At 48.0% G+C, this 9,942-nt stretch overlaps 1 protein-coding gene across 1 annotated transcript in view; it reads left to right on the plus strand.

The window, feature by feature from the left end:
• DNAH9 (dynein axonemal heavy chain 9) overlaps window positions 1–1,980 on the plus strand; it is a gene marked incomplete at its 5' end in the record, with an annotated part of 197,270 nt that extends 195,290 nt beyond the window's left edge. The window contains one exon of the mRNA XM_082067422.1: window positions 1,185–1,980. Within this exon, the coding sequence (XP_081923548.1) occupies window positions 1,185–1,412 (228 nt within the window). The 3' untranslated portion in view covers window positions 1,413–1,980. The remainder of the gene's footprint in view (window positions 1–1,184) is intronic.
• Window positions 1,981–9,942: the final 7,962 nt, after the last annotated feature.

Consider the following 9,942-nt stretch of genomic DNA (forward strand, 5'->3'; position numbering starts at 1 on the left):
TTGAAAAATTGTCAGCAGGAAAAAAAAAAAGAGTGATCTGATCAAAATCCAGCCTCAGAAATGGAAGATATGGATTTTAAAAGAGTGCATAATAATGTTTGATAAATAGCTTCCTTGCGAGGTATTATAAGAATTATTTAATGTTTGTTCAGCACGTCAGAAATATAAAATCCTACATCGGAGTTGGATTTATCATAGCTTAGTGTAACAGATGGCATTAGTACATTAGTACAGCAAACTGAGATGTGTTGCGAGAGAGATTATTTTTCTTCACTCATTTGCAGAGCTAAATAGACTGTTTGAGAGGTTGAATCTCATCCCACAACTCTGATCTAAAAGCATTTGAAATAATAACGATACGTGAGGCTAAGCCACAGTGAGAGGCAGTTTCTATATTTGTTTTAATTTGGTCTCTCTCACCACCATTAAGTGATTTTGCAGGCTTTCCTGGAAATGGGTTGATGTGTGGGGCATTTTGTTGTCAGAAAGAGAAACAGAAGTTTCCAGAGAGACCCAAGTTAGAGAAACAAGCTGTTCATTTCATGCCCTGTCAGCAGAACTCTCCTTCTCCTGGGTCGGGCAGCCTGCTGAGCGTTGCTTCGGAGCGGATAATATGGGCTTGTTATTAAATGACCATATTCCCTCTGAAACACTCTCTCGGAATCCCTCTTGCTGGTGTGGAAAGGCCTGTGGTGCCTTTTGTGGCCACACAAAACGCTGTGTGCGTTCATTGCCCAGACAGGTCATGCTCAAATTCTGGTGACGTGATGGGACACTGGCTTGGTGCCTTTGAGGCTTTTGTCAAGTGAGCATCTCCATCCAGAGCCCTGCTCAGGTGTCACAACTGGTCCCAGCACAAGCAACGCTTCCCATGAGCTGGTTCTGCTCTTGAGTACAAGCTCCGAGAGGATGATGTGGCTGGAACATCGTTCTCCTGTAATGTCCTGCTCTGGTGTGTGTGGTTTGAGCATCTGATGAGAGCAGGAATCTGTACCCTTGGGAGAAGCTACCCTTGGTGTTTGATCCAGACCCTCTTTACCTCAAAAAGACTCATCCGCCCTCTTGATCTCAGGAAAGACGTTTGCACCTCTCCAAAACGATCAGCTGGTGGAAACATTACAGAGGATTGTGCGTCCTGGGTATTGTGGAAATCTAAGTAAGACTTTGTCTTCTTTCCTTTGTAGGCCGGGATAATCGCAGAGGCAAGGCTCAAGGAGCTAACCCCAGCGATGCCTGTTATTTTCATCAAAGCCGTTCCTGCTGACAAACAGGATATCCGCAGTACGTACCAGTGTCCTGTGTACAAAACACGCCAGAGGGGGCCAACGTACGTGTGGACATTTAACCTGAAAACTAGAGAAAATCCTTCCAAGTGGGTGCTGGCTGGTGTGGCATTGCTGCTCCAGGTCTAGGCTCACCAGCAGAGCGCCTCGTTTACAAGTCCTTAACGATGTCTTTATCAGACAATTTAAAGAAATAATATCCTGCGATTGAACCCAAGATCCATCTCTCTGACTGCTGGGCACACAGTGTAAATATGGCCCACAAGGAGGTGACAGAGGCGCAGAGGGACGCATGAACTGGGTTCTTGGCTGCTGTAAATCAGTGTCCTGTAATTCCTGTTGTGCTGCACTGGAAAATCTGGGAAAAATCCCACCACCAGGTCTTCCACACTCAGAGAGTGCTAAGCTCAAATCTGAATTTAAGGTTTATTTCTCTTTCATCATCCAAAGTGGTTTTAAAGTCAGTGGCCTTCTCCAGAATCCTTAGATAGTCCAGTGACCTGTGAAATTCTCCAGACCTTATTCTTTTCTATACAAGTGTTTATTTGTCGTAAGTATAATCAGTAGGTGTTGTGAAGATAAACCTTTTCTTGCTAACACTCCTGTAAATTCTAGAAATATTGAAAACAGCACTAATATCCAATGTACTTAATGTAATCAACAGAAAAACGCATCATAGGGGTTATTTAAGAAGAATATTTCATAGTGATAGAATTTGCTAATAAAAATCATTATTCCTGCACTAAAGACTACCTGGAGGTCTGTATCACCCGCTCACTCCCTGTGTGGAGAGTGCATGCAGGGTCGGGGGGCAAATGCACCTGTTTGGGTAGTTGTGTTCATAATCAGCAATGAAGTGGGTGAGAACTAATGCCTTTCTAGAGCAGAAAGGTCAGAGAGGGGAGACTGGGGTGTGTATCCAGGGTACAAAGATGCTGAGGGGTCTGGAGCATCTTTCTGATGAGGAAAGACTGAGAGCTGGGGCTGTTGAGCTGGAGAAGAGAAGCTGAGAGGGATCTGATCAATGGGATCAATATCTCAGGGTGGGTGTCAGAGGATGGACCAGACTCTGTTTGCTGGGAGGTGCCAGAGCCTGGCCCAGGCTGCCCAGAGCGGGTGTGGAGTCTCCTTCTCTGAGACATTCAAACCCCCTGGACCCACCTGTGTGATCTGCTCTGTGACCCTGCGTGAGCAGGGGTTGGTCTGGGGGACCTGCAGGGGTCCCTTCCATCCCTAAATATTCTGTGATTCTGTGCTGCTGGTTTTGCACCTGGGACAAGCAGCAGCAGCAGTACCAGATGGTCTGTTGGCAGCTGTGGTGCATGTGCAGTGCTCAGGATGGTGGAGCGGATCTTGGGAGGAAGATGGGCAAGACACTCATGTACAAACCACAAAGGGTATCTGGGGATTACTTGCTGTGTCTTACTGAGCCCACTCTACCTGCCATGTGTCACCAAGGCCACCCTGGCCATTTCAGCAATGCTGTGAAAGGCTCCTCCAACACCTGGGCCAAGCCCATTGCTGTTTCTCAATGAGCAGGAGTCCACCAGCATCGCCAGAGAGCTCTACAGGGAAAGCATTCCAGAGCAGACCATAAATCAGAGGTTTGAACAGTCTACTTGTTCCTCAGCTAGAGCATCTTAAAGAGGTGAGTATGTGTGAAATCTCCCAACAAACAGAAAGCCAAACCCCAGGAAACACCAGAGCTGATGTTCCCCTCTGACCCTGGCTCTGCTGTGTGTGTTGCAGCCCCTGGCTGTGTGGCTGTGTGTCATGGTCCTGCTGTGCCCCCAGTCACTCCCAGCAGGCAACACAGTCACTCCTTTTCCATCATTATGTGCCTTACACAACCCCCTTTCCCTGGGCTGCCGGGACATGCCCCTGTGTGCAGCTCTGCACAGCCCTGTGTGCCATTCACTTGTGGCTTCGCCTCTTAAACTGTTTTCATCTCAGCCCATGAGTTTTTGCTCTTTTACCCTTCTGCCTCTCCCCTGGGCAGGTGGGTGTGTGGTGCCTGGCTGCCTCCGGGGTTAAACGACAGCAGTATTTCTGTTTGGTTTCTCAGAGCCTCGTGTCAAACTGAGCAGCTTTATGGGTGGCCTCAGCACACACTGGTGGGGACACAATCCATTCTCTGCCAGTACAGTGTATCAGCTTTCCACAGCATATTGTCCTCCTACCCAGAGTAACGTAGGAGGGTAAAGCCCTCAGGCTTTGCAGGAGATCGGAAGTAGCTCTCTTGGTCTGAGCAACATAGCAGCTGGTTCCTGCAGGAATGAGGACGTGCAAAATCCGTGTCTTTGTAGCCTTGGAGAACTATGACCTTCTGGACAAAGGTGAGGTGGGAAACCTTTCTGGTAAGAACCTTGTTTAATTGTCAAGCAGTGTCTCCAAGGCACAGCCCCAAAAATTAATGATGAAGCTAGTTATGGCTTAGCAAAAGACATCTGCAAATCTCTAATTCAAGGGAGAGACCTGTCTTGATCTTCATATTTTAAAATGCTTCTCAACCCATAAATGAGGTGACAGATTCTGTAGACTACCTCACATAATGAGGATCTGGCTAAGAAGAGGTCTGTTAGCTAGGGAAAGTGATGCTATTAAATTAAATCCCTCCCAATTTAAATTAAAACCTGACAATTGGATATGTGGTGTAAACTGGTCACTTCCCACAGCTTTGCAAACCTGAGTGCATTAAATTCTCCATGTGTTTTATCATCCAGGAGGTTTAGTTGCATAAGCAGAGCACTGCTGAATAAAATACATAAAAGCAGGACCAGAATGTACAGTAAGTGCATCGTGCTCCAGATAACGTTGCTGGATTAGTCCTTCATTGGTATTTCTTCAATGCTTCCTTTACCACAAGCTTCTCAGTGCTATGTAAATGGGATTTCCTGCCATTCTGGTGACTGTTATTGTCCTAAACTTCAGGCTTCTTCTGACTTAGATCCCCTCTCCCTTTTTTCCAGCATACTGGGCCTCTCTGCTCCGTGTTGCCCTCCAACCTGCCCCCGTCCCTGCAGGAAAGGGCAAGTTCAGTAATTCCCCAGGCACCACTTGCTCTTTCCAGAGCAGCAGCCTGGGCTGTTCTCTTGCCTGCTGAAGAAGAATGGGATGTTGACAACAAAATGGATCCAATTGTTTTATTATATATATCTTCCTGCATAATTCACCAGTTGGGCAGGCACGGTAGTGGGGAGATATTTATAGATACTAGGAATGTCACCAGGGTGCTCATTCTTCATCCTTTGAAAATCATCACAGGGAAGAGTTGGCTGCAAAATGTTACAAGAGGATAGTGAATAATGTGGTGCTTTAGGGGGAGAAAAAAATCTGTCAGGAGAGAGATTTTCCAGCCATATCTGCCTAAACCAGGCAATTAAATACAGCTGCCCAGGCTATTCGTTAGGAGCGATGCGTTAATCAAAGGTGAATATCTTCTGTTGGTGAGCTTTTGGAGACAGCTTGGCATTCCCATGTGCACCTTCCTCCCCACTCTTTGCCTTGTTTGTGTGGAAGGGACTGAGCAACAAAGAACCTGGTCCCCAAACCTGGGACTGGCAGCTGCAGCGCTTTGGTCAACATCCAAGGCAGGGCTGAGGCTGATCTGGGACAGGGCGGGCAGAGCGGGCAGGACACTTTGGCAACAGGGCTGATTTCCAGGGAAAGCTGGAGACCCTGGGAAGTGACTTTTCCATCACTGGAACAACTCTAATGAGGCCAGTCTCCATCCCTGAGGCCACTCTCCTGCCCTACAGCCCCCTCAGCCCTTCATCCCAGCTTCACCGCTCACCTCCCCAGGCCTGCTGCAACCCTCACCCTTCCTTCTCCATGAAAAGCAACACTGGCCATAAACTTAGCAAACACAAAGATTTCAAAAAAACTATTAAAAAATGTGTTCCTGGAGCAAAGAAATGCCTCTTGCAAGTAGAGTTTGCTCCCGAAGGCAGAGGAGGCCTGCGACCATCGCTTCTCCAGTGGTCACACACTGAACTCCGACCAGGGCATCGCTGCGTGAGGACCTGCGGGAGCCTGGACCGAGTGACAAGTCAGGGCTCTTTATGCAAAAAGTGGCCACATTTTTTAGGCTGACTTTTCTTTCAGACCGAAGCGATCTCTCTCACATTTTACCACTCCCCACCGGTTAGACTGTGTCTGCTGCTGCTCCTGTACCCCCTGAGCACCCACGTAAAAAACAAGGGTGGGATGCTCCTAAATATCAAGGAAAAAGGCTCTCTGGCCTTTGGCAAGGTGCTGAGTGCCTGCAGAACCCATGCAGCAAGCCGCTAATCGTGGGGTTGAGGATGCAGGTGTTTCATCCTCCAAGTCATATGCCGGTGGTGATTCTGGGGCCCGGCATGTTCTCCTGGGAGTTCGGCCCCTCATGGCAGGGCCTGGTGATTTCAGAGAGTGAGGGAAGCTGTGTCTCTGTATGACTTGCAGCAGGTCAGAGCCTGGAGCAATAGCATTTTGCTTGGGTTTGACCGTGGCATCCTGTGGGGCGAAGCTGAACTCTGCGACAGCAGCACACATGCAAGGAGGCACAGAGGAAGGATTTTCCAGCTGCAAAGGAGTTACCGCTCGAAATCATATATGTCTGGGGAAATCATATCTCGATATTTGCAAAGCAAAAATAAGATTTAAAAAGAAATAGTCCTTTTTGCTTGCACCTTATACATCAGAAGGAAGCTTTGCCAGTGCAGCCCATCGTCCCCTGAGTACTGGGCTTGATTACCAGCTGGACTCTGAGCGCAACATTTGTGTGCCCTGACTTTAAGCACTGGAAAGGTGTCGCCATTTGAGCTGGTCTCTGGGCATACTCTGTAGCCATCGTGGACTCAAGTAGAAAGTGATTTATCTGGCCCATCTTAGTGATCTTATGGTGAGATCAGGACCCACCAAAGTGCCCCAAGTCTTTCAGCCAAACACACCTGAAGTCGCCAGGTCAGACAGAGATGGAATTTCTTATATTTAACGTCAAGCCGGTGAGTCCTTCCCTTTCGCCCTGTGCCAGGAGTTCTGCCAGGTCCTGCATCCTATGATTTCACATGCAAGGCCAGGGAAGCCCAGACTGATCTCATCCTTTTTGTGTTTCTCTGCAGCTGCCCCTCTGGGGCTGCTTTAGGCCTGGATTTAGGCCTGGCTCTAGGCCTGGCTCCTTGAAAGCTCTGTGGTCAATTAGTTAACTCCAGACTGGTGACATTTTCCACAGGGATGAAAGTGAAAGAACGAAAATGGTGCTATTAAACACTTAAGATTAGGTAAAATTGAATGGACTATTCCAGGACAGAGAAATAGCTTTTCCATAGCCTGGGAGTGTTGTACCTGCTGCAAATTACAATTGGCAAAAAGAGCACATTTCAGAGTAAAGTCTTTACAAATTCTTTGTAAAGGTGTCCCATATTTTGGGGTTAACCAGCTCCATTCTGCTGCAACTGTTTCTCACAGAACAAAGGAAACCGTGGACTATACACATGAAAGGAGAACCTGGCCAGTAGAATGGTTCCACTGGGCCAAATTTATTGCAACTATTATCAGGCACTGGCAGTGCCCAGTGATGCAAATTCTGAATGTATCACTGCTCAATTATTTACAGAACAAAACTAGCTGTAATGTATTAGCTAGATGCATTCATTTTATGAAGTGGCATTAATACATTTAATTAGCAATGGCTTATTAGATTCATGTCCATTATAATGCATTGTTTTTTAAATGACTGTAATTGCCCAAACAAATCTACAAATACATTTACCTTGTAATGCCTGTGAACCTCATTTAAAAAGCTTTTAGACTGTAGAAGACGTTCATGGAGTTATAAGCAGCCCTTATAATTTGAGTACTCATGCGCCTGTTGGTGCAGAAGGATTCTTAGAGGCTATAAATACCTCATCTTTACCTGTGTGAAAACTTTAAGGTTCACTTTTAGGACACTTAACAGCATTCACTTTGAGTCGTGGCAAAACCACAAGCCTGTGTTCAGTAGCTTGACTCACCATTTCCAAGGGTCCGGCAGGAGCTGGGCTGGGGAAGGTCCCGGCTGTGACAGCTCCAGTGCCACAATGCCCCCACGTTCTGGGAAGGGCTATTTCAGGTGTCCTCGCCTCACTGTTGAAAATGCTACCTTGGGAAAGTCAGAATATTTGTAACATTGTGTGAGGTTTGATGACAGTTACACAGGGAACAGTGGTTCATGTCCACAGTGGCAGTGTTGTCCAGGTCAGCAAACGTCCCCCACAGCCCTGGAGACTCTAGCGTTGAGGGTGTTCACATGAGAGTCTTGATGCTTTGCATTGTGTGGGAATAAGGATTTGAGCGCTGATCTCCGGGTGGCTGGAGCTCACCGCCAGGCCTGTAGGCAGTCATGAGAGGAGAATGCATGTGGGGACATCTGTCTGATGAGAAGAACCCAAACAACTGGCTGTTCCTGGGTGCACACTCTTCAACATAGACTGCTCCATCCAGTGGAAAAACACCAGCAAAGCTCTTGCTCCCATTTCTCATTGAAAAGTTGGAGAGATCTTGAGGTAATCCATATATAGAATGGGAGTAAATTCCAGGGTCTTTCCGACTCACTGCTCAGGGCTGCAGAAGCTACAAGAATTTGTTTTTACCCCGAGATCTGATCTGTTCTTAGACAAGCACTGGGGAGGGCTGGGGTCACAGAGCAGCAAACAGTGAAGCATCCTCCCTCCCTCCAGCACAGGGTGCAGGCAAGGGCGACGGGCCAAAAACCTTGGAGTTTAAAACACCAGATGTCCTGGAAAGAATCAAATCCCTTATTGTTGCTGAATCCACACTCTTTTTGCCCTGGTGAGACCACACCTGGAATATTGTGTCCAGTTGTGGCCCCTCAGTTCCAGCAGCACAGGGAACTGCTGGAGAGAGTCCAGCGCAGCCACCAAGATGCTGAAGGGAGTGGAGCATCTCCCGTGTGAGGAAAGGCTGAGGGAGCTGGGGCTCTGGAGCTGGACAAGAGGACACTGAAGGGGGACTCATTCATGGGGATCAATATGGAAACGGGGAGTGTCAGGAGGATGAAGCCAGGCTCTTCTGGGTGACAACCAGTGATAGGACAAGGGGTAATGGGTTCAAACTGGAACACAAGAGGTTCCACTTAAATTTGAGAAGGAACTTCTTCATGGTGAGGGTGGCAGAGCCTGGCCCAGGCTGCCCAGGGAGGTTGTGGAGTCTCCTTCTGTGCAGACATTCCAACCCGCCTGGACACCTTCCTGTGTAACCTCATCTGGGTGTTCCTGCTCCATGGGGGGATTGCACTGGATGAGCTTTCCAGGGCCCTTCCAACCCCTGACATTCTGGGATTCTGTGATTCTGTGACTATGAGTTACAATTTCCTGACTCGATGGCCTTAAGTTTTGCACCTGCCCTTGTAGCATCTGGAGCGCACCCCCACGGTCAAATCTGGACCTTGACAAACTTGCATTAAACCACCAGCCCATCAATCTATTGTGGACAAGAGCTGCACGTTCCTTTTTGTGGTTTGAGGTTCTCTGCTCCCACATCTCTGAGTGCCAGAGGACCCATCTCCAGCTGCATAACCAGCCTGGGTGGTATCAGAAAGCAGTGGATGATGCTCTGCTGGACATGGTGCTTGGACAATTCTGAGAGCTGGACAATTCATGGGGTGTTATGGATCACTGTGGGGGACCCAGGATTTCTACTGCACACAAACCTCAGCCATGTGATGCACCGTCCGCTCTGCTTAATAGAGATTTTACTGCAGAATCGTGCTGGAGAGTCATCAAAACACCTGGTACATGCGGGACTGTGTAAATGGGGAAATTGTTGTAAGAGACAGGGAGGGTTCAAAGGGCTTTAGAAAATAACACAGCGACTGCATAATTGCTGAAGTGAAATAAAAGGTTTGTTAGCTGCAGCCTGGCAGATTAGTTGACTGGATGTGTCCGTTCAGTTTGTCAGAATATTGACAGGATAAATCTGAGCAAAATGATCTTTGGAAATCCTGTCCTGCTTCCCATCTGCCATCGCTGTGTGCTTTTTATGGAACTGGATTGTTTTGACATTGCTTACACTTTGACTGTGCTCTGTCTACTTAACAAGTGTTTCAATTAATTACTGTAATGTTATTATTGGGAAGAAGCAGCAGATAGGAGGAAAATGATTAGATAATGAGCAATAAATTGCTATCTGAGGTGTCTTGCTGAACACAGAGTGGTTTACCTCTCTCCAGAAAGTTGTTCAGCAATGGATGGAGGTGGTGGCTGCCTGGGAGTGGTGGGAGGTCTGCTCGGAATGGGACTGGGAGAAGATGCTGGTGGTAAAGACATGGAGATGCCTCCACCCAGCAAAGCCAGTACAAGCTGAGGTAATTAGTCTCCTAATGTGAAGATTTACCTGGGAAGCCGGGATGACCTGAGCAGCAGGAGCTGTTCCTCCTTGTGTAGACGTGAACGGTCCCACTTTCACACCAGCCTGCTGAGCAGGAGTCCCCATCTGTGTCACACCTTGGAGTCACATCCCACAGTGCCTCACTGGCTGCCCCTCCAAGGGACAACATGGGCATTACAGCATAGGAGAAGGTGCAGCTGGACTTGATGCACCCTGGCAGGCCTGTTCTTACCTGCCCACGCGTCCTCCAGCTCCAGCTTGTGGCAGCACCTGGTGCAGGCCTGTGTGCAAG

The sequence above is a fragment of the Streptopelia decaocto genome, assembly GCF_964273445.1.
Source record: "Streptopelia decaocto genome assembly, chromosome: 16".
Lineage (NCBI taxonomy): Eukaryota > Metazoa > Chordata > Aves > Columbiformes > Columbidae > Streptopelia > Streptopelia decaocto.